Below are 26238 nucleotides of genomic sequence, written 5' to 3' on the forward strand. Positions count from 1 at the left end.
ACCCCTTCTTTTTTATTAAATTTACTCGTTGTATCTTATTCTTTAAATATAAAATATTATGCAGTTTCAACCTCTTCTTTTTCTATTCAAAATTACACGCTTTAAATCTTAGTTATTATTTAACAATCACAATCCATCTCTCTTTAAAAATATGATAATGAAATTAAAATTTTTTATCATCTTAAATAATATTAGAGGTATTTATATTTTTTATATTAATAAGTTTGGATGGTAATAATTTTATGAGTATAAAATTACTGAGGGCAAAGTAATACAAATGAAAGTTTAAAAAAATAATTTAATTTTAAGCATAATTACAGTAGAGTAATTGGCCCGCCTATAGTTAAACAATCTTCAAAGATATCAATTATATCATCGATCTTCACGTCTTTCACTATGTTTTGGGGAATAGTATATGATTGCAATGGAATAAATTTTATTCCCAATTTTAATGCCATAATATCTAAGAATATGGAAGAGAATGTTCGATATAGTTAATTTTAAATATTTGGTAATCAAATCCTCCATTTTGTTTAGTTTCTTTCCTTTTTCTTAATAACGAAATTTGTGCAATAAGATGACAATGTACGTGTAATTTTACATAATAACCCTCATTTTACTAAAATTTTAATTGGAGGGGCCTTTCAGCTGCTTATGATTAGAAATCGAATTCTAAGTCACATGTTTCTTGGAAATCGTGTCATTTGAACTTATTATAAATTTTAGGAATAATTTTATTTAGGTCTCTAAATTATTATTATTTTTTTAAAATTTTTCTTTTACCACATGAAGTCCTGATTCGAAAAGTTTTTTTAATTTAGAGGTCCATATAATTTTTTCTTTCTTAATTATACATGAATATTTCTTTTTGTTTAGCTGAGTATGTGGGTAATAAAAAAATTAGAGAATATATTTATAAAACAGTGGTAGTTAGGGGTCTAAGTTGAGTTGTCACATAATTTTAAATCCATTTGTCTCCAAATTCATTATTCTAATGTCTGCATCATTATGCTTAGATGATAAAGAGAAGCAGTATAAGCTTACAAATGGATTAGTAAAGTAATTAGGTTTGACACTTGGAATATTTCTATTTTTTAGAGATCATAGAATCATTACATGTATGATTGTCCACGTGATTTTAAGAGAAATAAATTTTTTAAAAAAAATTTTTTGTTGAAAGGTTGCTTAAATTGTTATTCAAAGTAACTAAGATGACAAACTATAATGTACAACATCAATGACATTAAAAAAGAATATTTCAGGACATAATGCAATCCTCCATTTATAATAAATGTTCGGCTGATGATGGCATTAACAATGCTTCCAAGAAAAGATTGACTATATATTATTTTAGTAGTGTCACATTGTGATATTTTTTTCTAATAAATATTTCTCAAACCTTATACTTCTGTTATTAGTCTTATTTTATTTGAGATATTATTGTCAAGCAACACCTAGGCTTGTGTGGTCGGCTAATCTAACCTATGAATTTAATGGAATCTATCAATTATCTTCTCATATAGTCAAATCTCCCCCCCATCTCATCTCTTCCTTGACTCTAACAGTCATTTTATTTGCAAATATTTACATTTCTAAGCAACTATATATGTGATGGCCATTTCTCAGTATATGGTGTAAGAGCCCCTTTCTTACAACTAGATTATGATTCCAATCACATGTTAGTTTGACATTTTAATCAGAAATAAGAAATAAATATTTAGTCCTTCTAATGATTACATTAGAAGTATGGTTGTTTGTAATGACAGGAATCTTCTATAATTTATGCATTTACATGTCAGAATGACTATCAAATTAGGGATAAAGAAATAAAGATTACCTGGTTATATTGTTCTGCTTAAGATAATGAGAAGCTTGTACAACAAACACTGATAACCATCCATAATTTTAGTAAAAATCACATAATCCAAACACCAAATCAGCAGATGATCAAATTGCAACATGACATGGAGAATGGAACCATTCTTCACATGTCTAACTGCCTTCCGAGTAACTTACTTGTTCACACATCAACAATAAAACTAATTTACGATACAATACATGGGAAACAGCATATATTATTAATGCCATCATCACAAGGATTGCTTAGTTTACAGAAACTTTTGGCAAATAAATGGTCAAAGGTTTCCCAACTCGTGTTAGTAGCCTTCTGCTCAGAAGATTTGGAATTTGCATAATGCTCATGTTGGAACTTTGAAGAACGGATGGTTTAGAGCTTCCCTTGCAGTGAGGCGCTCAGATGGTTCGAATCTCAGAAGACCATGTATTAAGTCGGCTAAGGAGCCACTTGAATGGCTGACATGCCGAGAAACCAAGTCCTGAGATCACAAATATAGCAAACACAGCACAAAGTAGTCTAAGAAAATTTCCACAGGCTGAGTACCAAAATGTTTACAGACTTTGGTTGAATGCCAATTGGATACAAAACCTAGTTTAAAGGCAACAAAGGAAATACCAATATGGCATAATCATGCAAAAGTACAATCTCGACGTAGAGAACTGGGACCGTGATATGTTACGACCAAAGTCACCAACAGACTAATAAACAACGTAAATAAAGTAGCACAAAAAATAATATTCGAACCTTAAGACGATCTAGCTTCCTCACAGCCCTAATGCTTTCTCTTGACACAGCACCTTCAGGCCAATTTAACCGTGTCCCCCGTCTAAAATATTTCAATGCAGAGGAACTGCATGTTGGATAGATGCTCTAAATGAGAGTAAAATTAAGATACTATAAAAGGATTATTGAAATAATAAGAACTGGCAAATCAAGTAAATGGGTACATATGTGATTTTCCCAAATGCACATATCTATAGTTTATCTTTTAAGAAAATATAAAATCACACCTAGCTTTCCTTATCATATGTTCTGGCAATGGCCCCAAAACCCTCTCCATCATGGCTAAATGCTCCAAGTTTTCATGTGTCTGAAACAATGCTTCCCCCTGCAGTTAGAAGTCAAGTTAGAAAATCTCACAGAAAGATGCAAAGCACTTACAGTGAATACATAAGGCCAACAAGCTGAACAAGACATCAGTAACTAACCGAGCATAGCTCAACAAGGATGCAACCAACGCTCCAAATATCACAAGGATAACTCCAGCCCAAACCTGATATGAAAAGATTCAGTAATAATGATACTAACAGTCAAAGACATCTGTAGCAAAATTTTAACTGCCACATATGGTCACAGATAGATAAACATGATAAGAAAGTATGAAGGACAAACTTGATTTAACTAATCAAGTTTCAAAAATATAGTATCAAGCCATCTCGCATATATTAAGGCTCACTTGCCTGCTTATTCAAGTTTCAATTAGCCATACAAGTTCATCAACATAGAGAATTAAATTATTCATTTGCTCCGATGGAAAAGTTAGCACAAATGACACTTGATGCCCCATAATCTACCATCTCCTATCAATTTATCCGTAATTAGTAGAGCAGAGATTGTTGGAAACTATGTTTCAATTTTTTGCGGAGTCCTAACAATTATAGTTAGAAAAGCCCGAGAAACAAGCAATAACAATCTCACCCACAAAATGGTAAATAAAAGAGAAAACTCTTCTATAACTGCTTCCTTTGTCTTTTAATTAGAAAATCAAGGAATTCTAATCTCTCAAGACTCTTAGAGTTTTGTAGACGTATAGATTATTGAGATAAAAGTGCCGTCCAAGATATATATTAAATCCCATTAAATCTTTCCTTTGACATGGATAACCTGCATCTCAGACAAGAGAGTGAGAGGAACACCATCAAGAAAACCAATTTACCTAAGATTATTTCAGGTGCCCTGTAATGCCTTGTAGAAACAATTGAGCTATGATCCTGATTATCAAAGGCAGTGCTGCCAAAATCAATCAACTTTATCGCACTTGACTTTGGCAAGCACTTGAAGTGCATCTCATCTTGTGAATTCTTCTGTACAACCCCAAGTGATCATTGATGACAACTGCTTAGACCATATACCAGATGTGATAAATTTACACGATTTCTAGAAATTAAATTAGATAAGGTACCTTGCAGCTTGGAACCTTTATGTATTCAGAAGACACAAGAAGAATGTTTTCTGGCTTCAGATCGGTGTGAATAAGGTGTAACTCATGCATATCTATGTTAGATCGAAAGAAGAAGACAAAATGTCAAGCCTGTCCTTTACAACTAAAAACCCAAATCTACGACTATAAGAGCAATTAAGAATCATGATGCAGAGAACAAAATCAAACAATAGTGATGAACACACATGCTACAGATTCCAATAGTTGACGTCCGAACTCCCGCACAAGTTCCAGAGGGAACGGGTAGTACTTATTTCTCTTTAGAAAATCATACAAGCTCGGTCCAAGCTTCTCAAAGACCTGATAACATCATCGAAGTCCATTCAAAGAAAATACTCAATTTAGTTTTCCAGTACTAATACCAACCATTAAAGAGGAAATCATATCAAACATTTAACAGCTATTAGTTTACCAATCCCAAATAAAGTTCTCTTCCAAATCCTCCTAATCAACAAATATAAGAAGATTCGCTCTATAAATGACACAGTCATTACCAATTAAATGAGCCCAGAAATAAGTCGTTTAACGGAAGTAAATAGACTGTACTACTTAGGAAACGAACATAGAAGAAGAACAAGACGATAATGGCCTAGGCCCATGAGAAATCACAAAGTTAACGACATAGAGAAATCACAAATGCAAAGTGTACTTACAATGCAGATGTGATTACGGTAGTCAAACCACCTTCTAATTTGAACACAACTGAATAAGACGAAGAGGAAAGATAAAGTAAGTGACATGAAGGGAATGTCAATTCAAGTATAATGCATTTTGATGCAAAACATACTGTGATTCATATCTATCATATCTTCCAAGACGATTTAGAACATCAATCTCCATCATTGCAGCGTCCCTGTATTTGCGTATGCTCCGAACCACTTTAATAGCCACATACTCACGTGTTTCACGATCCCAACATTCCAAAACACGACCAAAAGTACCTGCAATTTTAACACCTTGCAACACACGAAAAGAATGATAAACAAAGACAGGACAGAAAGAGTTTAAAGCATTAACAGCACCTTCCCCCATCTTGCTGAGAATTTTATCTGCATGGCACGAGAAGAAGATATTTAGAAGCTTACCATAGATGGAAGCATTAGACAGGAAGTTCTAAAACTCAAAACTCCTGTTAAAGCATGCATACACGGCTAAGGAAAATTTGCATTGTGATAACCGACATATTTGGCACTCGTAGGGAAAAATAACTCTTAAATCAACTTCATCTTGGAAATTAAGCATCAGCAGCAAAAGAAGGTTAAGGTCTCCGACATAAATACCATAAAAAGTAGATTTCTTAATGGAATTAAAACCTAGTTTGATGCTTTTTTTTTTATCCTTTTCCTAATCAAAGGCAATAAGGAAATCAAACCAAACAAGACACCTTACATCGAGGTGTTAGATTCTCTCCGAGATCGAAGACGTAGTGACCCTCTCGATCGTCGTCCCTCCACGGAGGCGACGCAGCACCCCTCGCAGCCGGAGCCGTCTCGAAGCGACCGGCCTACAACATAATCCACGGGAGAGAGAGAGAGAGAGAGCCATTGTAGAGAGACCAAATTAAGAATCCAAGACAACAAAAGCCCTTAAACCCAGCTTCCCCCATCCTTAATTCCGCCACCCAAATCCCAAACCCTAAGAAGCCCTAACTCTAACAGCACCGGTAGACGAGCGGACCTCTCGTTCCGGAGGCGCGGCGTCCCACGTAAGCCGCGGCCGCTTCCGAGTTCGCGCGATCTCCATCCGAATCCTCTCCCTGAAAGATTTCCACCGATCGATTTCTCCGTCGATCGATCCCTTCGCCCTCTTCGAGAACGGGTTGGGGGAGCAAACCCTAGAAAAGAAACGGACGGACGAGAACAGTAGACGCTGCGAATCGAACCGCGAGTGATGCCCGTAAACATATATCTAAATCGACCCTGCAAAATACATTTAATCGCAAATAATACCCTACTTAGGGTCTGTTTTGAAAATACACGATTAAATGTTACTCAGGGTATTTTCTGAAATTTAATGGAAATATATAGGAGTCTAATTACGAATAATGAACATATGGGGTCTAAATCGTAATAAGCACGTGAAAAAGCGCGAGCAACATCGCATCGGTTTAAGCGACGGTTCCGGCGCCACTGCACCGTCCAGAGTGCCTCGGATCTCGCGCTCGATGCATGATCAGCATTACCTGGAACTGGAAGGAGCTTTGCAATTTGGATGGATAGAGTGTTTGTGGGTATAAAGAAGAGAGTGGTAAAGAAAATAGGAAGATGCTGGAGAGATCTATTAGAGAGGATTCTCTGCAGCGCTGATTGTAAGAAATCCCTGCATCTGGCTGGCCATAATAAAGGAAACAAAATCTGAACCGTCCGATAACTAGAACACAATCCAACGGACGGCAAGATTGGCGGGACCGAGCTCAGCAGTTAAACTTACGTGTAACGAGTGACACCATTCCGAAAAGTCGGCACCACTTGCGGTTCCTAAATCAACCGTTCATGATAAGATCGGACGGCAGATTTAGTATCACCCGTAGAAAATTTGGATCTTTATATGCGGTCACACGGAAGAATAAATACCACGTGTAAACGTGCGCCTCCCTTCCGTGTCCGCGGTCGAAATAGGCGCGCAGTCCCACTCGCCTCTCTCTCTCTCTCTCTCTCTCTCTCTCTCTCTCCCCGTCTTTCTTTAGCTTTGGCGTTTGTGTAACGTATTGGGGTTAAATAGAAAGCACGGAAGAGAACACTAGCCATTCCATTGACCCCTTTTCTTCTCTTTTAGGGTTTCAAATCGATCGCTTCAGGAATCGACCTCTTTATTCGTCGAATTCGTCGAAGAATCCATGGCGAGGAAGCGGAAATCGGACGCGACCCGGCTCGACGAGGTGGATCGGATGCTGTACTCGACCTTTTGCGGCGCCGCGAACTCGCTGTCGCAGCTTTATTCGCAATCCATGAGCCAGCAGAAGCTCTCCTTCCAGGCCGGAGAGCGCCACGCGTTGGTTCGTCTCTTTTGCCTCTGTCCGATTCTTTGTTTCTTGTTCTGGTCTTCTTGGTTATTTCCTTTTCATAGATTGATGTGGGTGCTTTTTTCTTGGGTGAAATTTGAGTTTTTCCTATATAGAAGATCGATTATGGATGTTTCTGGGTTGATGATTGATTTTGTGGATCAAAGATTGCATTTTATTTATTTATTTATTTACTTTAGTTCTGGTTCCGTTTTGCATAAGGTTTTCTTCGATGGATGGTTTGTTTTCTCTTCCGTGTTAATGTTGGGGCTGCTTCTGTTTTACGGTTGGGATGCATTCTTAGCCAAGTATTCATTTGCCTAGGCAGTTCCCTTATCCTCACTCTATGTAGATATTCTACTAATATCTTACCGTATGTATTCTTATTAATCTTATTAATAAGTGGATTGGCATTTGTTGCAGTTGAGTAATAGTGGTAGAGGGCAAAGTTTCAATCCCATCTTCTGAACTTAGGAAAGTTAAGCCAGCATCATTATGTCAAAACCAACATCTTCCTAGTTTCCTTTTTCAGGTTAAGTGCTTATATCTTGGTTTCTCGAAAGCAAGAGGGTTGGTTACATATCTGCTATAAAATGTCAAGCAGGAAGTAAAAGTCTGTCTCAGTGCACAAGTTTGTGGAGGGCAAGGTGTATACTCCCTTATCCCTATTTCTGAAGAGGTTCTGCGACTTGAACCCACAACCACATGGTGCATGTTGTCCTACAGCCACTTTAAGTGAACAATGGATTAGATGTCTTATAGTTATGATATTGCTGTATCACATGTCCCTTTGTCTAGGTTAGTGTATATGTTTAGCATCTAGATCTTACTTATCAACATGTGAAATATCAACAAGAGGTCCAATATTGAGACATTTGTATCATTTGACCGCTGTTTCATTTTTTTTTTTTCTCATCCAAGTCCTCTGCTGCTTTCGATCTGTTTTGTTTATGTGATTATTGCTTAAACTGTCTGATCATATACTCATCATGTTCCTTACTTGTAATGGGTTTATGCAGGAAAAGCTCTATCAGTGGATCTTAAGGCAACATGAGGAAGAGTCAAGGGTGACTGTAACTGATATAGTTGCTCATATACAGGTTCTGTAATAATGGCTTCCTTTTCACTTACAGCATTTTGTTGTTGGTTGGCCTTCGTTGTTACATTTAACAAACATAGAACTGTGGAATTTGAGATGCCACATGCTGAATTAGTGGTGTTGCCAAAACATAGTAGGAGTCCATCTAATCATGGATGATAGTGGTTCTTTCTGGGCTGCTGGATCTTTTGTCAACCTTTCGCATGCTTTGATTTAGTTTGTCATAGAAATTTCCAAACTGATTCAGCATAATTGCAGTTAATGTATGATTACAAGAATTTTTAGACCAAAATCAAACTAAAACATAAGCATTCTAGGACATTATGAGAATAACTATTTATAGATTAGGTTAATTATCACAGATTTTTAGCATGCAGTTAGAGGAAAGAAGAGTATGATAACATCATAATATTCTTTAAGTTGGGGGCTATTATTCTTCTAGCTGCCTCTTAGGTGCTTTCTGTATATCAAACTCTGCTACCTTCCAGCCCCACCCCCCAGTTAAGATAAATAATAAATCTGGACATCTTTTGTTGGTATACTGTTAGTCTGATCTGTGTGATATCTATTCACTGTTGCAGAGTGAGATTGAATATGGAGGAGATGATGCAACAGTTTCCCCAATATTGCATCTCCCTAACCAGACGCAATCTGCAATGCAGTTTACAAACCCAAGCAATCAGCCTTCATCTGGTTTATTTGGGCAGGCAGCCGTAGGAGTAGCTTCCAGAGTCAACCATTCTGATCAGTCTAGAAACTCAGTTTTCTCAAATGCCCTATCCAGTCCTGTTCGCAGAAGTCTGCAGCCTTATCAAGTAGCACAGGGAGGTGGATATTTTGCAAATGGTGCTCTGCCCACTGGAAATGCAGATAGGGACCATGAATTCAACTCAGCCAGCCACAACCGAGAGTCCAACTCAAATGACTCATCCATGGATATGCATTCGGACAGTCCAACCATGGATCTTATTGACCTGCCCTACCGCAAATGAAAATTATCGTAATTCAGCATCGCAATACTGACCAAAATCCTCAGTAATCTTGCTCGCTGTTGCAACCTATTGCAAGTAATTGACAAGAAAACCCACAAAATGTATATATCTCATTGACTATGCTTGTGGCAAATTTCTTGTCCGGAGTATCTCTTTTCCTTTTCATCATGTTAAGTTGTTTGTCTTTTCTTTGTTTGGGTGGAATTTTAGAACATAGGTGGTATGTAAGTTTGTTTGTTGTCACATTCCTGTAATGCTTGTGTCTGAATGGGTATCAATTGTCTGGAGTATACGCTGCTTCTGCTTGCATTTGCATATCAATTGACTCCATGGTCAATAAGGTGAGTCTTAGTAGTAGCTGGCGCTGAAGCAGTACGCCATGTTTGGATGTTGAGAATTAAAGGGTATAGGAAATTAAGAAGAAAACGTTGGAGCTCTGTGTTGAACTTTGAGAGAGATGATAACAAGAGAGGACGTGCCAAAATATCTGTTTCGCTAAAAGGTCAGAGGAAGAGAGAAGATGCTTACTTATACTTTCTTTCTGGATAATACGTCCAATTAAATTAGTACAGAAATGTAAAGCTTTGTATCCTTATCATTATATACCTGATGAAAATATTTATTTTAGAATCATTATATTTACACTTTGGAGAAAAAAAAAGAGAGAGAATTATTAGACCTTTCATACTATTGCTCATTTTGACATATTATCTTTTATTTATTTTTCATTATATATTAACCACCTTAATTGTATAAAACATTTGAAATATCCTTTTCATTAGCTGCTCGTTATATTATTTATTTTTATTAGAAAAAGGTCATACGACTGGATGCAACTAATTTTAGAGTCTCTAAAGATAAATTCTCTTATTTTAAAAAGTATAAAAGAAAGAAGATTAAAGATAAAATGGTCATTTTATATATTTTTTTGTTAATCAGAGTCTACGTAAAATTGGGTTATAGTTCAGCGAATTGTTAAACCCTTTATTTATTTTTTTGAGAAATACAAAGAGAAGAAGAAGTTATTCTAAAGAAGTTATATATATCGCTTCTGCTCGGAGCCGATTAATGCGGTATTATTTCGTCGGAACTCACAAACTGGAAACAAACAAATAAATTTGTTGATGCGAAGGATACATCCCAATGCCAGCCACAAGAGATCGCGTAGGCGCGCGAAAGATTGCAAAGCTCTTCAACTGCACATCGAAACCCAAGTTCCCAAGTTCGCCTAGAGCATCCATGACCATGATGATCACACAATATGGCAGAATTGGAGAAGTAGAGAAGGCAACGAGACTGTTCGAAGAAATGCCCCACAAGAACCAAGTATCTTGGAACGCAATGCTCTCAGTCCTAGTGGATACAGGTCGGTTAGGTTCTGCCCTTCAATTGTTCGGCCAAATGCCTCAGAAGAATGCAACATCCTATACCTCACTGATCACAGGCTTTTCAAGGTACAATTTGGTCCCGAGAGCACGTCAAATCTTCAATTCCATTCCCTCTGGCGTTCAGAATGTATTCACGTGGACTGCGATGATTTCTTGTTATGCTCAAAATAACAATCCTTATGAAGCTTTTGAGCTCTTCTCTACGCTCTACGGTGATTTCTTTGCGTCGGGAATAATACCAAATTCTTATACCTTCAGTACATTGCTCAAGGCCAGTGGTTGCATCAGATCTCTCTCTCTAGCAAGGCAGACCCACTCTATGATAGTAAAGCTCTTGGATGTAGAAAGGAAAGAAGCTATCTTTGTTCAGAACTCTCTCATTGACATACATGCCAAATTGGGCAACTTGGTGGATGCTGAACTGTTGTTTAGCAGAATGAGGTGGAAGGATGTGGGGTCTTGGAACACTATGATGGATGGCTACACGCACCAGCTGTTGGTAGATAAAGCTCTCAAACTCTTCAAAGCAATGAGAGAGAAGGACACCCTCTCGTGGAACATCATGATGTTGGGCTTATTGGAAGGCGGTCGCGGAGAAGAAACTGTAATGCTCTTCCTCTCCTTGCTTGAATCCGAAGGAGACACGAAACCCAATTCGTCAACCTACACTATCGCCTTAACTGCTTGTGCTACACTAACCTTGCTGGAATTTGGAAGACAGATGCATGCATACATTGTGAAGAATGGTTTTTACAATAGCAACACCTTTGTCTGCAACTCCCTAGTTAGCATGTATGCAAGCTGTGGTCTGAACAATGAATTGGAGCGAGTATTTGATGAAATGCCTAACAAGGACGTTATATCATGGAATGCTGTGATCCAAGGTCTTGGGCAAAATGGGTGCAGCAGAAAAGCTTTGGAGATTGCAGAGAAAGCACTAAACTTGAACATCTATAATTGTAATACTTTCGTTGCTATACTTACCAACTGCAGCCATGGTGGTTTGATCAATGAAGGACTGAACTATTTCAACTCAATGAGCGAAAAGTACGGCATCAAGGCGAAGTTAGATCACTACATTTGTGTAATTGATATGCTTGGCAGAGCTGGAAAGCTAAGAGAAGCTTACGACCTGCTCTGTAACATGCCGATGGCTGCAAACTCGGTTGCATGGTCTACACTTCTCAATGCATGTTTGATTCACAAAAACATCGACGTAGCGAGAGCGGTGGCGCGAGAATTACAAGCTTTAGGGGCAAACATTAATGGTAGAAGTAATGAGATTGAGGAATTAAGGGAGGTTGTTGGTATGATGAAAGAGAAGGACTTGAGAAAACAAACTGGGTGCAGTTGGGTCATTGAGACATAGAAGCCTGTTGATTGTTTTCTTATCTTCACAGTAGTGACGTGAACCGACTTTTTTTAAGTGTAGAAAGCTTCTGCTAGCGACGGGCAGCGGGCAGGTGACCAAACTCGCAAGAAGGCGCAATCTGGAGCGTCTTCGAAGGAGGGCAAACAATCCCAACCGTTCGATCTACGTATAATTCCTTCCCAACAAAGAAAAAGGAAACTAATCGAAGGAAAAATAATTCCACACGATAAGGTTCGTTAAATCTTTCGCCCTTTCTCCGATCGAAGATCTCTCGATTTCGATCTCTCGCTCTTCTTTCTCTTGATCTCTTTATTAGAAGGAGAACTCTTGTTTGGATCCTCTGATGGTCGATTCCGGCCTACAATTATTGGACTCTTAGGGTTGGTTTGATTCGTGGGTTAGGAACAAGAAAAGAAGGATTTGATCTCCAGATCGGAGATGGAGCAGGAGAGGCAAAAGAAGCAGCCCGAGGAGACGGAGTTCCAAACCCCCAACCTCCCAATCCTTTGTGCCAACAGTTGCGGCTTCTTTGGAAGCGCCGCCACCAACAATCTCTGCTCAAAATGCTACAGAGATCACTTCTTGAGCAAATCCAAGGCCTCAATCGAGTCCCTGACGACTTCCCTGGCCGTCGAGGCGAAGGAGGTTGAGGAGAAGGCTGGGGGAGTTGATGGGGATGTTAAAGTTGGTAATTTGGTAGAGGAGGGTGCTTCATCTGGGGAATCTCCTGTGCCACCGAAGAAACCCACTAATAGATGCGGCTTTTGCAACAAGAAAGTCGGGTTGATGGGGTTCAAGTGCCGATGCGGGGAGGTGCTTTGCTCAGTTCATCGGTATTCCGATAAGCATAATTGTGACTTTGATTACAGGGTAGCTGCGCAGGCTGCGATAGCGAAGGCGAATCCAGTGATGAAGGCAGATAAAGTGGACAAAATCTGATGGCTGATCGGCTGTGTCACTGAGAATTATTGGTATGTCAAGGCAATTTTATGGTCATGGTTATGGTAAATAATTGCGTAGGTATATTTTCTTCTGATGGCTTTTATCACAGGGTCTGTACAGTTTAGTTACAAAATAACACTGTATGTAATCAACTTGATTTGCTATGTATAAATGTCGAGGTGGTATTGTTTCTTTCTTTTATGTTATCAGTATCAGTTTTGGCTTTGTGCCAATTCTATTTCTTTCTTTCATGCTATCGGTATCAGTTTTGGCTTTGCACCAATTCTTTTAAAGATTAATCTTTTAAGATGCTTCATAGACTCATAGTGAATATGTTAGACTGTAAAGTGTGGTGCAAGATAAGGATTTTGCATATTTGATGATGTCTGTTCTCTCATAGAATGCACATATGAATAGGCAGTGCAGGAAGAGTAGTTCTTGTTTATGCATTCCACTTTCATGAAATTTGACCATTAATTGTGAGAAAAGAACTCCAATATGTTTTTTGCTTTGATAACTTGATACATTGTCTTGGTTAGAAAGTTGATGTTGTTTGACATCCGGTGATAAGAATCTGAAAGCTTGCATAGTGCTTGATTACACAACCCATATTATTACGAAATTTGTTGAATATTGGCATGCTAGGCATTTAAAGAAAATTCAGGCAAGTAATGTGGTCCTTTGTTATATAATAAGTTTAAAAGGTAAGTAGCCAATGGTTTTCCACAAGTATAGGAATAGCCAGAGTATGTGAACTAGGTAATCGACAAACTAAACTCATTTGCAGAAGAAAGCATAAGAGATGTATAACCCTTGGATCTTTCTGCTTGGCCAAAATGTCTTCCGCATGTTCCTTATTAAGGAGGATTTGAATCATTTTATATTAGCTCGTTGTATCACATTATATTACCATAACAAGGGGCATGATGATGTATTCAGTTTAGTGTGACATGCTCACACTAACATAAAGTATTTTTGAAACTTGAACAGATCAAATGATAGTGGTCCCTGTCAATGAATAGATTTGACATCAGCATGTTCCCAAATGATATAGTTATGTAAACTTCTATTTTCCTCTGGCATTTCAAGTTTTTTGCTTCACTTTTATTGAGAAATCCTATGATATATCTCAACTAGATGAAATATGATTCTATATTGCATGGTGTGTTGTCTACGATTGATTTTTTGTTGCCATTGAAGTTGAAAAGGAGGAAAAGGGCATACCAAAATAGATATTTACTTTAGCAAGAGAACACACTTCAAAGGGGAAATTTATATTGTTCTTTGCGGTTTGAGTTTCCTACTTAAATGGCATATTTTTATTGATTTCTGCGACGAGCATATTACTGGACCATGTGATCAAATTCAAGACTACTCTTCAGCTATAGTTGTGCTAGAAATGATGATGAATCACATTATTGTAATGGAGAGTAACATCAATATGGTGTATTTTCCAACGTCTAAAAGTTCAACCATCAAGGGCAGAATATATGATTTACATTATGGCTCTCCAAGGAAAAGTAGTTCTGATTATTAATACAATCATTATTCCTTGATTCCTCTTCTGGATTTTTGTTTCTTTAGTCTTGATTCTTGTACATACATAAGTGAAAAAAAAAATCATTGAAATTCCATTAAGTATATCATTTTATACTGTTGAATCTCTACATTCTAGATCTATTAGAGATTTAAGTTGTCATGAATTGTAAAGATGACAACCCTTGTGCGTTGTGCTTTAAGTGGTTCCGATATTTTCATAGAATGATGGTTAGATATTTAAATAAACAATTACCAGATGAAACCAAATCTTCCTTGAGATCTAATGACTACTTTTTTTTTTACTGTTAAGTGAAATATGGCAGGAGATCTTATGTTAACCTTTCAGTGTAGATTCATCTTTTACAACAGGGTTAAAAGTAGAGCAGAAGATTGCTAATGAAGTGGAAGTTTACAATTTACTCCCATATTTTATTGGAAGCCCACGCTAGTTCATGATCTGCTTTTGTCATTTCATACATATTGTTCATTCATTGAAAGTAACCGAATTATACCCTTTGTCTGTTCATCTTTGGCTGCAAGATTTCTTTGGAATCCAACACCACCAGCTTATGGGCTCTTTTTTCCTTTGCTAATATTGACATCCTCTCTTTTGGACATGCAAAAAAGTAGAATAATTGTCCAAGTACTTTACAGTTGATTCTACTTTCTAACTTAATGGAAGCCCTTTGTTCAAGAGCTTGAAATAGCACTCTCATGCAGCAGAGGATGAAAGCCAAAGCAGAGGTGAGCTTTTGCTGGGGTACTGTTGGGGGATTCTCTTTGTTGTACCATTTTTGCTAAAGAAATGGGTAACGATTGGTATACAAGAAATCAAAATGGCTTAGCCCATGCCCCATAGGCCATAGTGGTTGTTTTCTTTTTCTCAACGATATGGGTGGAGAATCGGAGAGTCAAACAGAGACTTCTTTTTGAAAGAGAGAATAAGACTTTTTGTGATAATCCTTGACCTCAGCCTCTAATTGATATCCAAGAAGGTTACCATTTTATATACTCAAGCAAAAGCTAGGGAAGACTTCTGTGGAGAAGAAACTTAAGGGTGACTGACTATTCAATTCAATGGGATAGTGTATGGAATTAAAGAACGCTCATGATGTATGATAAAAATGAATATATCCGAGTACAAAATTTACAGGATTCATTTTAATGTCATATGGAAACTTTGAAATAAAAGCTTCTACTAATCTTTGGGAGGATTTGATCTTTAGATCTCATGCAACGCTAAAGACCTCTTTCTCCCTCGCTGACATCATCAACGATCGTGTTCACATGACGACGGTCCATCTCTTCCCAGGGGCGTTTTGGTCACACGAGAATCACAACCCCACTCCTATACACGGCCCACGGCATCCAGGCTCATCCACGTGTCCAAATATGACTGGATCTGTACAGTGAGAAATGGGCCCACACGGGTCCTATTTATATCTCTCGCGCTCCTCGAAGCGCGAGGGAAAAGAAAAAAGTAGCCAGAGCAGAGCTTTCTGTCGTCCTCAACTTGCGGGGTATCGAAGTCCACCGTTGCCATCGTCATCGCCAGTCCCCTGCCGCCACGTGTTATTTTCCTTGCCTCCTTTCCTTCCGTCTACCTTCGCCTTCTTCGACTCTCCTCGTTGCCAAACTAGTGCTGCTGCTATTTCGAGCGCTCTCTTGAATCATTTGATAAGAGTCCGATTGAAGTCGGTTCCTGAATTCTCGAGCGGGGAGGCGATCGAAGATGGTGGCGATCGAGGAGGCGAAGATCCCAAAGGAGGCGAGAGGAATCCTCCACGGATTGGCCTCGGAGTGGGGCGACGTGGCGGATTGCGAGGATCTGGAGGTGGTGCCGTTGAAGGGGGCGATGACGAACGAGGTGTTCCAGGTGAGATGGAAGACGAAGAGAGAGGAAGGAGAGGAGGGGGAGGAGGAGAAAGCGAAGGCGAAGGTGAGGAAGGTGCTGCTGAGGTTATATGGGGAGGGGACGGATGTGTTCTTCGATCGGGAGGCCGAGGTGAAGACGTTCGAGTGCTTGTCCAAGCATGGCCAGGGGCCCAGACTCCTCTTTCGATTCCCCAGCGGCCGCGTCGAGGAGTTCATCCATGCCAGGGTACGCGATTCCTACTTCTTTCCCCGTTCAACAATTTGCCTTGATCAAGAACAAAGTTACTGTTGGATAATCAAGATTTGGGAAGAATAACATGTGTAAGATTTCACTCTTGCATCTCCTGTCTTCCGCTTTGGAAAGAAGGCTTTCATTCGTCTCTTTCTTTAGCTTAGCTACCTTGTCGGGCATGCTATAAATTGAATTAAGATGCTTAGAAAGAGGGCATTTATTTTCCAAATTAGAGGCTAATCATAAGAGGTGTGATATTAGATATGTATGGTAATTGATAAACGTCGACATTTTCTACGAATTTAAAGTTTTAAATTTTAAGATTATGAGCAAATTTTGTGAATTTACTCTGTTTTACCCGCCGCAAATTTAGACTGCTCATGTCTGACTTGCCGCAAGATTTTTTTTTTAAATTTTTTTCTGGAATATGTTGTGAATTGGACTTGGATAAATAATCGGATAGACTTTTTAGTGATACATCAAGTATTTATGGCTTGCAGACTCTTTTAGCTGGTGACCTTCGTGATCCAGAGATATCTGCTCTCATAGCCTCAAAATTGAGGGAGTTCCATGGTCTCGACATGCCTGGCGACAAAACTGTGTTTCTCTGGGACAGATTGAGGTGTTCTTTAAGTTCCTTAATGAGCATTATATACTACCGAAGCTCTCGGTTAAGTTCGATTACTGATCCTTTGTTTCACTCCATAGGAAATGGCTCAAATCAGCAAAGAGTCTCTGCTCAGATGAAGAAGCCAAAGAGTTTTCCTTGGATACTATGGAAGAGGAGATATCTGCTTTGGAAAATAAGCTCTCTAGTGAGGATCAGATGATAGGCTTTTGCCATAACGATCTACAGTATGGTAACATCATGATTGATGAGGAAACCAGACAAGTTACCATCATTGTAAGTTTTTGTTTTCCTCTATCCACTGGATGGTCTATGCGGCGTTTCCCATCTAGTGAGTCTCTAAGTGTAACTGTAGTATTTGCATCTCCAATTCTGTTCATCATGTGGATTACTTTACATTTATTGGCCACTAATGCTCAATGCAACGGGAGTTTATTACTTGCAGCTTTTACCTTTCTGTTGTTGATTAAAAAATACTTGTGGGCAACTTCTCTCTAATTGTCTGCATCTCAGATAGTGTTGATATGGTGACGTGCAGTTCTCATTTATTGACTGTATTAAATGGCCATTGTCACAAGCTGGCAATATTTATCCTTTTACTCTTTTATGAATTTATTTTTCAAAGAAAAGTGCATCCCATGTTTGACTACGGATCAAGGTTTTAAATCGAGTGGCCTATCTCTTATTGCCGACAGATATGCAACATATTTTTATCGCTACCTCTTAAAGTAGATATCTTTTTTTAATTCAAGCAATGAATATCATTTCCTGCTGGCCTTTTTTCTTGCCTTACACTTCTTTAGCATTTTATTAGTTGCCTACTTGAGACGGAGTTGGTAATTTTCTAGTTTCTTTCTTGTATTAAATTGGATGTCCTACCTTTTGGTGTAGGATTATGAATATGCGAGTTTCAACCCAATTGCCTATGATCTTGCAAATCACTTCTGTGAGATGGCTGCCGACTATCACTCAGACAATCCTCACATATTGGACTATAGTAAATACCCAGGTAGTTAATTGCTAGTATTTATTTGTTGATGTGTCATTTTCACACTCTTTTGTTAATTTGACTTATAGCAGCAAGCATTCAAATTCCTGGAGTGGGTACCCTTTCTCACTAGCTGTTTGTGTTTGTGATAGATTTTGAGGAACGTAAAATATTTGTACGGATCTACCTCAGTTCTTCTGGTATGTAATGAAATTTAATTTTGATGATTAAATTTTTATCCTCGACATGCTATAAAATCATCAGCGCTTGTTTTTTTTTTTTAATCTTAATCTTAGAGGTATTGATATTTGAAATCTGTTGTCCTCCTAAATTGACAAAAATTGCCTACACCAATAAAGTTAGATGCATGCTGAGTTAAGAACTACATTGTTGTGGTAAAGGGTACTCCAGGAAATCTTCTTTCTTCTTCTTCCTTTCCGAGTTAAAGTCCTATCAACTTAAAGGATCACAATTCTTCTTTCTTCTTTTCCAATTTCAGACGCATGCTTTATGGATGAGACCCAATATAATCGCAAGTCTGCATGACCTTTTTATTCCACGTCTACTGTAGTATTTTATACTAGTAAGTTCAATTATTTTATATCTAGATAACAAATGAATTGTGATCCTTTTACGTGATAAGACTTGAATGAGTCAATGTGTCCGCTAATAACAAAAGTATAATGCAGACAAATTAAACGGAAAAAATCTCAAAGTGAGTTGACGTTGTGAATCAGACAGCCTTTTACTGGTCCTTTGTTTCATTTCGTTATACTAGAGTAGGGTAGATGCGACATTCGAAACATCAATGTGTTAACTGTTTGCTATACTTTAATGCTAGCCTTGTTTTCAAATCCCTACTTCCCTAGTCTACATCTTTGACCTTCCAACAGGTGAGAATCCTGACAACGTCGAAGTCGAAAATCTCCTCAAAAGTGTCGAGAAATATGCTCTGGCAAGTCATCTTGTCTGGGGTCTATGGGGAATAATTTCTGTAAGCTCCTCAACCAATAAATTTCCTTTTTTTTTTTGAAAAAAAAAATGCTCTTATCTGTAGGAACCTATTGTCAGTAGATATCACCATCCTCATCATTAGTTGCTTCTTCCCCATTACTTTAACCTTTTGCCTGCAGGATCATGTCAATGACATCGACTTTGATTACATGGAGTATGCAAGGCAGAGGTTTCAGCAGTACAGGAAGAACAAGTCTGCACCTTTAGCTTCAGGACCTCCTCAACAAATCCCAGATTCATGAGTTTTTGCCGCAGCTGACCAGGTCTATTAATGAAGTGCACCATGTTCATTTGTTCGTTCATAGACTCTCTTCGATAATCTCCACGTCTAAACGTTTCCATTTACTGCTTGGTGAGAAGTCCAGCCGTAACATTGGCTGCTCTGCTTAGAATTCTTCCCTAATTCCAGACCCAGAGTCAGCTGACCAATCTTTTGTGCTCTGGATGCTCCATGTCCTCGCGCAGTCTCTTATTATCATCATGCTCATAGTACAAGATATTAGGTTGTGCTTGTGTATAATAAATAATAGAAGCGTGTAAAGCAAAGCTGCTATCTGTAATAAACATTTATATGGCACTACTAAAATACTATCCAATTGATAGGCCTTTGAATCTGATTGGAGATCCAGCAAACTTTAATCACTGTCAGGTCTCATTCCATCAAAATCTGGCTGGGATATTTTTGTTTATTTATTTGATATTTTTACTGATCCAGATGAATGTTTAGAAACGGATAAGCATGTGGATACTATTTAGTTGATCGTTTAGTGGGGGGTGGAGCTACCTGCTTGTAAGCTTTCAGTGGGGGCCCCTGATTCTATTTTTGGATTTAAATTCCTGGCTCATCTTAGGGAGTTTGTGCTTTACGAGTATCTTGCCCTAGATTTGTAGGATCGCTGCGCAATTAAAGAACTTCTATTTTGAAATGGAATCGTGAACTGCATGTTTGCTCTAAAAGTAATCAGCATTGAGCATCCTCGTGATCTCTGTGACCAAATCAAACCTAGCATTATGCACTCTATTCTTTCAAATATATATAAATAGGCTAATATTTTAATACTCATCTAAAATTTATAATCTTAATTCTCACACCGATACCGTACCGGTTTCAAAATCACATTATGTTAAAAAAAATTCAAAATCACATTATGTTAAAAAAAAATACAAATTTAATAACGTGTGCCTAACTTTCGGATTACATATTTTTTTTCTTTCGTTAAAATTTCTCTCCTAAATATGATTGTGATAGATATGATTATACCTTAATTATAAAAGATATTATTTAATATTAAATTATTTAAATTTGATTATTTAGAGATAGATTTTAATTTAAATATAATTCTCTATCTCTATATGTTACTAAATTTAATTTAAATTAATCTTAAACTAATGAGAGATATATATAAATAAATAAAACAATTAAATAGATAAAATTTAATTAAACTTTTATCAAGTTAATTATAGAAAAAAATATCAATACCATTATTACGATATATATATACATTACTCCAGGTTAAGGTTAGATATACTTTTTATTTGATAAATTATTAAAGTAATATAATTATCAAAAAATAATACTGTATTCAAAAAAATAATAATTACCTATTGAACTAGTAACATCTTTTAAATTTATTGCATTCCTATTATACTCTTAAGAATTTTAACCGTTAAATTTGTATCAAATCAATTAATAAATAATTATCTCTACTGTACCAAAAAGTGCTCATATAAATATATATGGCAATAGCAACTATTACTCCAGCACAAAATTGCATTGGTGCTCTCGGGTGATTAAAAACAAAAAAGAAACGAGTAATTCTACAAAACTAGCACTAAGAATGGTAAAGACATATATAATGAATAAATTATAGCATGTCAAGGATTGGAACAACTAAAACACACATATAAGCTACATAAGTTGTTCATTTTACACAATGTCTGAACTCTGAACAGTAAAGAAGATGTTCTTTACATAAATAATTGTCCGATCAAAGCAACATGACCAAGAAAAAAAAGTACCACTCTTCAACTTATTCATATACTATTTTGTATCCTTGATTGCACCTCAGTAACCGAAATAAAACTTGCGGACTGCAAATTACTGTTTTGTATTTTACCATCAGCACAAGCATTTCAGCAGTTGGAAGCACCATACCACGTATTATGCTATGAGTAACTCATGCAGTACTCAACTGCAATCCAGAGATCCATAAGACCACACTGAATGCTTCAGCGCATATCAACCAAAGTAGGCATGGAACTATTGGTGCTCTCCTAGAACTTGATAATGATAAGGACCTAGACAGGATAACATTGCACCAAAATAGAAATTCCAAGAACTAACATTACTGATTAAAAAACATGTATATATGAGCTATACAAGACTATCCATATATCAACATATCTCACGAAATAAAAGGAGACACATCCGACGAAGTGGATTAGAAAAGGTGAAATGAATTTGATAGCCAACACGATCACCATCAAGCTCGAAGCATCTGCACGTATTTTAAATAAATAAATAAGTCCAGATTTGAAAAAAGAAATGTGAGTCACTATTTGACAGAAAGAGGAAAATATCATCTGAAAAAAATGTTTACATCTAATTGATATGATGAAATATGCATGTGATGCTTGAAGAGGAAAAACATAATAACATATAAAGGGGCCTATCAAATCTGTAGTGCAATAATTGGATATGATAAGCAAGAGCATTACCAGCTTAGTTGCATTTCTATTTTTCAATGTCAACATAGCAGCTTCAGCAAAGGCCTGAGCTGCTTCTGCATCAGCTTCAGCAGCCTCTGCTTCTTTTGATGCTTCTTCAGCTTCTGCAATAGCTATTTCTGCCTCTACAACTGCTCGAGCAGCAGCAGCTGCAGCTTCTTGTGCAGTCATGTTTCTCATTCGTGCTAGCTCAGCATCAACTTGAGGCTTTGTCAGTGGTTTAACTTTCTCGCTTTCGAATTTGGGAGGCTCTCTTAGCTTTCCCTCAGGGAGAAACACCTCGGAGTTTCTTCCTTCTGAAGAAGCTGTACTGGGTGCAATCCTATACTTCCGCTTCACCTAGAAAAGATTTAAAAAGGGCAATATCATAAATTGGAGAAGGTGAAAAGGATCCATTCGACAAAGATGGAAAATCCAAACAAAGTGACTGTTGAACCTTAGCACATACGGCCCAACACCAAATGGCAACAATGTTATTTGATGGGCATTCATTTCAATTTCATGCCAAGCATGGAAAATAAGGGTCTCTTTGCTTACTAGACTTTAGAAAATATTTTGACTTCCCAAAAAGCTGATTTTATGCAGCTTCACTTATCCCCCATATTCACGGGAAAGAAAATTTGGTCATACATACATAAATTATTGAACAAAAACTGTCACGAAAATAAATTTCTTTAGCCATCAACAGCCCATCAGACAAATACTAGTGTTTCGTGTTCAAACAAAATAATTCCTAAATATAACAGTTCAATAGAAAAGTAATGAAAATGTCAAATCACAATAATCTAACCATAATTGTGTATTGTGCATGAGACAAATACCTTGATCAGCTTTCCACTAGAAGTCAAGAACTTTAATTTTCCAGATAACAGCCGTTTAAAATCAGGAGGCGGCCAGTACTGATCCTACAGGAATACAAATTTGTGAAGTTAATAAGTCATTTCCATAGTCTAAAGCATGTGGGTTTTATCAATATTTATGATGTGCCAATAGTTCAGAAGCTTCCCAGGACAGTGTAGGATGCAAATAAAAAACCCAGGGGTGTGTGGGTTTTCTGTACATTAAGGTTGAACTGAAGGAAGGAAATAAATCTGACAATGGGTTGATATAGACCTCTATATATGTTGCAATAGCTGTCTTGTTAGATCCTGCAGGTTCCTTCAACTTCACTATAGCTTCTAGAATGAGATTGTCAAGCCTGGACATAATGCGAATAAATGATCATACAGATATTAAAAAGAAACATAATATGTGCAGCGCGTGCAAGAATAACACAGGGAATTTCATTAAATAGATAACTTATTAGTACCCTAGATAGAGACACATCAACATGAAAACTGCATAACTGTAATATTAAAAAGTAGATAAAAGCGAAGAGCATTTTGTAAGTATTCAATAACTGAAAAATAAGCAATTGCATGCTACTACATTACCATCATCATTGTAAATGCACTGAAACATGCTAGAAAAAGAGAAACCATGAAAAGCTGAATTCCTGGAGTTAATAGATCATTTTTTTATGCATTGACAGTGTGAAGCAAACAAATGCGCACATGCAAACTATGCCATAATGAGTTTATATTTCAAACAATCCATGAATAAACTAACCTTGAGACAGATTTCTTTGAGCCTGCAATCTGCAGAGGTTCATCAGACACTGCAAGAGGCTTGCCATCAACAATTTCATCATCGATATCCCGAGTAACTGTACTGGCAGCCATTGGACTATCGTCATTCTTAGCAATGCGCTTGCTCTTTTTCAAGGCTATTCTCGCCTTCTCTCGAGATCCCCATCCACTCGCAGTCACACTCATGTTACGCCACTTGTCCTGGTCCATTACAGTAAAGGGGACAAACTTAATAGATATCAAATGTTCTTATCCGATATCTGTATTTAACATCAGGTGCACTCCTTGTCTCAAAAGAAGAAAAAAAACATCAGGTGCATTTTATTAAGTACCATGCTAGATATTTTCCATGTAGAGAACATTGAATAAACAATAGTAACTTTTCTCGATGAATCAAGTTATAAAAGTATTAGCAAAGATATACCTTGAGATCGACATTTGACCGTAAATGTAAGATTCTGCTAAATTCGGGATCTTTCAATATCGTGCGCCATTTTCCAGCCCCATGCTTAACTACTCCGGCTTTTAGAGCCGCTTCTTCCTCCGGCGTCCACTTCTGTTTCGGGGCGCCCATAAGAAATTGCCTAAAAATCCTTCCTTTCACTGGAATCCAACCATGAAGACCTAGCAACAAAACAGGCACATCAAAAGATATAATAATACCCAATTTTATTAAAGAGCCAATTCGATATATCCCAATTCACAGCCAACTAAAAAAACATTATTGAGCCCATTTCATAAAATCAATAACAGAATCCGGATCCATTTAATGAAATAAAAGCGCAAGGAAAATCAAATAATTTAAGAAGATCACAATCGAATTTGCCAATGATCGCAGCAAGCACGATCCAATTCCCGAGTTGTATGGATTCTCCGAAGAGATTCGATCAATGATGGAATTACTTTAAAGAAGGCAACGCAAGATTGAACAAAACCTCCGATAATTCCGAAGCTGCAAAGGAGATAGCGGACGCAATCCAGAACGTGAGCCCAGAGGTCGTTCGCTTTTTAGGGTTTTAAGATCTCCAACGACCGGTGGAAGGAGACGAGATTTTGCACGCGCGGCCCACGCGGGTCTAATCGTGGACTGGTGGGACGGTGGGAGAGCCTAGCATAGCCCTGCCGAAAGAGAACCGGACTCAGGCCGGATGGGCTTGGCCACGGCCCAACTCATGCCAGGCTTTAGACCGTCCTTGTCCCTGGACCACCTAAACCCATATAAATCTGGATACAAGTGAATTGGATCCGGATGCGACATTGGAGAAAGTTAGACCCGTTATGTCACTATCGGATTGCCATTTTCGACTTCAATAAATTATTCCAAGCAAATCACGCATAGTGACCACCCCAAGACCACGAACCTTAACATTGCAACGAAGCCACCAAGACAAAGTTCCTGTTCCAATTCCAAGCTTATCGGATCTCCCTCGGATCCGAACCCGACGACTGGCTCGAATGGGAATGGAAGGGTCCGATACCCGTCAAACGCGTACCAGGCCCGAGGGGCCCGACGCGGGACGGGATAGTGTCCTCGAATGAGGGCCGCATGATGTCCTCTAAAGGGTGGATATCGCAGTTAGATTATTTGAACCGCGATAACTCCTCCGGGCTTCCGTAGTACGCGATTTACGAAGGCATAGAAGCGGGGGAGATCGAACCAGTGTACGGCGTCGGCTACTTTGACCAGATCGACGGACGGTGCCTTCGCCTCCGAGAGAGAGGATAAGATCATAAAATATCGTTGTCCGGGGTGTATAGCGGGTGTGGATATATCAGACTTTTGGGGTCCGTCGCTATCATTCGCTCGTGGTGCTCGGCTACCTGCTCACAGATGATGGGCAGATGACAAATAGTGATTTCTTATACTAGTTATTCAGAAAAAAGTCCTCTGGTTATTATGGATAAATAACTAAAATAGAAGATCTTGCTTAAGCAGACGGCAGCTTGGCCGTTGCCGGTGCCGGTGCCGGTGCCGACGTCCCACGCCAACTCGCGATGCGTTGTCGGGGACGCGAGCTTAGAGAACTAATCCCTCGGATAAGTCGTCCTCGCCTCCGCGTATATCGCCGCTTGCTTCACGAATAACTCCGCCATCGCCCTCTCTCTCGCTCTCTCTCTCTCGCCCGAGGATATACAAACCCCGACCCTGTTGACCGATGCGTGTCCGCCGACAAGACAACGATCGGACATACTCACGTGCCATTGCTGACAACAAACATGTCCGATATTGTCCTAGGTTTCATGAGAAGCCCTACAATAAGTGAATTGATACCACTTTACTTGTACTTGCCACTGTATATATATATATATATATATATATATATATATATATGATTTGATATATAGAAAGATAACTGGCAATATTCCGATGTTAAATGACATTATACAAGTACCAAGCACTCGGTCGATCGCATTCTTCGTGCAAGCACCAACGAGTCATTGCTTCAATGACATAATTTTTATTTTTTACTTTCACCCAAAACAAAGAAACCAAGTTACATATTACGCATTCATGCACTTCAAGTTGCACTAGAATCCAGAGAGAAGGCCAGTAGAACATAACATCGCGATGATGGACTCATTTCTACGTCACAACACAAACAGTTTGCATATTTGCTCAAAAGGAAGGAAATAGAAGTACATATCATAAATTAAGGGGTTAGAAGAAAAATGTCACATCTCCCATCTTAATAACATAAATATATTTGAAACCTACTTCTCCCACATGTCACAT

The 26238-nt window shown here is 38.1% G+C and overlaps 7 protein-coding genes across 9 annotated transcripts; 4 read left to right on the forward strand and 3 right to left on the reverse strand.

The window, feature by feature from the left end:
- Positions 1-1872: 1872 nt before the first annotated feature.
- Positions 1873-5975, reverse strand: LOC140798042 (serine/threonine-protein kinase AFC3). Of its 2 annotated transcripts, XM_073151766.1 has the most exons (12): positions 5757-5975; positions 5469-5583; positions 5102-5128; positions 4867-5020; positions 4733-4781; positions 4265-4379; positions 4041-4132; positions 3795-3942; positions 3067-3131; positions 2869-2966; positions 2603-2708; positions 1873-2336 (listed from the first exon to the last, which is right to left on the reverse strand). In XM_073151766.1, exons 1-12 carry the CDS (start codon positions 5820-5822, stop codon positions 2199-2201), a joined length of 1173 nt encoding a protein of 390 aa, XP_073007867.1. In that variant the 5' UTR covers positions 5823-5975; the 3' UTR covers positions 1873-2198. The 2 variants fall into 2 exon arrangements, with proteins under 2 accessions (XP_073007867.1, XP_073007866.1); XM_073151765.1 differs by lacking the exon at positions 5757-5975 and having other exon boundaries at positions 5464-5585.
- A 705-nt stretch (positions 5976-6680) lies between these two features.
- Positions 6681-9461, forward strand: LOC140797540 (uncharacterized). The gene is made up of 3 exons (XM_073151089.1): positions 6681-7074; positions 8100-8180; positions 8761-9461. The coding sequence occupies exons 1-3, from the start codon at positions 6916-6918 to the stop codon at positions 9169-9171; spliced, it is 651 nt and encodes a 216-aa protein (XP_073007190.1). The 5' UTR covers positions 6681-6915; the 3' UTR covers positions 9172-9461.
- An 853-nt stretch (positions 9462-10314) lies between these two features.
- On the forward strand, positions 10315-11928 carry LOC140797205 (pentatricopeptide repeat-containing protein ELI1, chloroplastic-like). Its single transcript, XM_073150482.1, has one exon. It carries the CDS (start codon positions 10315-10317, stop codon positions 11926-11928), a length of 1614 nt encoding a protein of 537 aa, XP_073006583.1.
- A 66-nt stretch (positions 11929-11994) lies between these two features.
- On the forward strand, positions 11995-13074 carry LOC140798317 (zinc finger A20 and AN1 domain-containing stress-associated protein 6-like). Its single transcript, XM_073152133.1, has 2 exons — positions 11995-12162; positions 12334-13074. The coding sequence occupies exon 2, from the start codon at positions 12370-12372 to the stop codon at positions 12868-12870; it is 501 nt and encodes a 166-aa protein (XP_073008234.1). The 5' UTR covers positions 11995-12162; positions 12334-12369; the 3' UTR covers positions 12871-13074.
- A 2802-nt stretch (positions 13075-15876) lies between these two features.
- Positions 15877-19791, forward strand: LOC140797501 (probable choline kinase 2). The gene is made up of 7 exons (XM_073150972.1): positions 15877-16513; positions 17020-17141; positions 17228-17423; positions 18039-18156; positions 18288-18335; positions 19029-19129; positions 19269-19791. Exons 1-7 carry the CDS (start codon positions 16145-16147, stop codon positions 19389-19391), a joined length of 1077 nt encoding a protein of 358 aa, XP_073007073.1. The 5' UTR covers positions 15877-16144; the 3' UTR covers positions 19392-19791.
- Positions 19792-21031: 1240 nt separating this feature from the next.
- On the reverse strand, positions 21032-25611 carry LOC140797503 (single myb histone 5-like). Of its 2 annotated transcripts, none has more exons than XM_073150973.1 (7): positions 24440-25611; positions 23929-24128; positions 23485-23705; positions 22990-23074; positions 22698-22781; positions 21868-22215; positions 21032-21647 (listed from the first exon to the last, which is right to left on the reverse strand). In XM_073150973.1, the coding sequence occupies exons 2-7, from the start codon at positions 24076-24078 to the stop codon at positions 21633-21635; spliced, it is 903 nt and encodes a 300-aa protein (XP_073007074.1). In that variant the 5' UTR covers positions 24079-24128; positions 24440-25611; the 3' UTR covers positions 21032-21632. The 2 variants fall into 2 exon arrangements, with proteins under 2 accessions (XP_073007074.1, XP_073007075.1); XM_073150974.1 differs by having other exon boundaries at positions 24319-24496.
- LOC140797206 (uncharacterized) lies at positions 25081-25598 on the reverse strand. Its single transcript, XM_073150484.1, has 2 exons — positions 25531-25598; positions 25081-25321 (listed from the first exon to the last, which is right to left on the reverse strand). Exons 1-2 carry the CDS (start codon positions 25596-25598, stop codon positions 25081-25083), a joined length of 309 nt encoding a protein of 102 aa, XP_073006585.1.
- Positions 25612-26238: the final 627 nt, after the last annotated feature.

Source organism: Typha latifolia, chromosome 11 (assembly GCF_019914945.1).
Source record: "Typha latifolia isolate L0001 chromosome 11, TyphaL0001v2, whole genome shotgun sequence".
Taxonomy (NCBI): domain Eukaryota; kingdom Viridiplantae; phylum Streptophyta; class Magnoliopsida; order Poales; family Typhaceae; genus Typha; species Typha latifolia.

Coding starts and splice junctions, on each gene's coding strand:
- LOC140798042 (XM_073151766.1), bottom strand. CDS start 5,822: ATGGAGATCGCGCGAACTCGGAAGCGGCCGCGGCTTACGTGGGACGCC. Junction 4,380..4,732: donor ACCGTAATCACATCTGCATT/GTAAGTACACTT, acceptor TGATGTTATCAG/GTCTTTGAGAAGCTTGGACC. Junction 2,709..2,868: donor CATATGATAAGGAAAGCTAG/GTGTGATTTTAT, acceptor TCCAACATGCAG/TTCCTCTGCATTGAAATATT.
- LOC140797540 (XM_073151089.1), top strand. CDS start 6,916: ATGGCGAGGAAGCGGAAATCGGACGCGACCCGGCTCGACGAGGTGGAT. Junction 7,075..8,099: donor CCGGAGAGCGCCACGCGTTG/GTTCGTCTCTTT, acceptor GGGTTTATGCAG/GAAAAGCTCTATCAGTGGAT. Junction 8,181..8,760: donor ATATAGTTGCTCATATACAG/GTTCTGTAATAA, acceptor TCACTGTTGCAG/AGTGAGATTGAATATGGAGG.
- LOC140797205 (XM_073150482.1), top strand. CDS start 10,315: ATGCCAGCCACAAGAGATCGCGTAGGCGCGCGAAAGATTGCAAAGCTC.
- LOC140798317 (XM_073152133.1), top strand. CDS start 12,370: ATGGAGCAGGAGAGGCAAAAGAAGCAGCCCGAGGAGACGGAGTTCCAA.
- LOC140797501 (XM_073150972.1), top strand. CDS start 16,145: ATGGTGGCGATCGAGGAGGCGAAGATCCCAAAGGAGGCGAGAGGAATC. Junction 17,424..18,038: donor CCAGACAAGTTACCATCATT/GTAAGTTTTTGT, acceptor CTTTTGGTGTAG/GATTATGAATATGCGAGTTT. Junction 18,157..18,287: donor GGACTATAGTAAATACCCAG/GTAGTTAATTGC, acceptor TGTTTGTGATAG/ATTTTGAGGAACGTAAAATA.
- LOC140797503 (XM_073150973.1), bottom strand. CDS start 24,078: ATGGGCGCCCCGAAACAGAAGTGGACGCCGGAGGAAGAAGCGGCTCTA. Junction 23,075..23,484: donor TCAAAGAAATCTGTCTCAAG/GTTAGTTTATTC, acceptor CATTATGTCCAG/GCTTGACAATCTCATTCTAG. Junction 22,216..22,697: donor CTAGTGGAAAGCTGATCAAG/GTATTTGTCTCA, acceptor AATCTTTTCTAG/GTGAAGCGGAAGTATAGGAT.
- LOC140797206 (XM_073150484.1), bottom strand. CDS start 25,598: ATGGCGGAGTTATTCGTGAAGCAAGCGGCGATATACGCGGAGGCGAGG. Junction 25,322..25,530: donor ACGACTTATCCGAGGGATTA/GTTCTCTAAGCT, acceptor GTGAGCAGGTAG/CCGAGCACCACGAGCGAATG.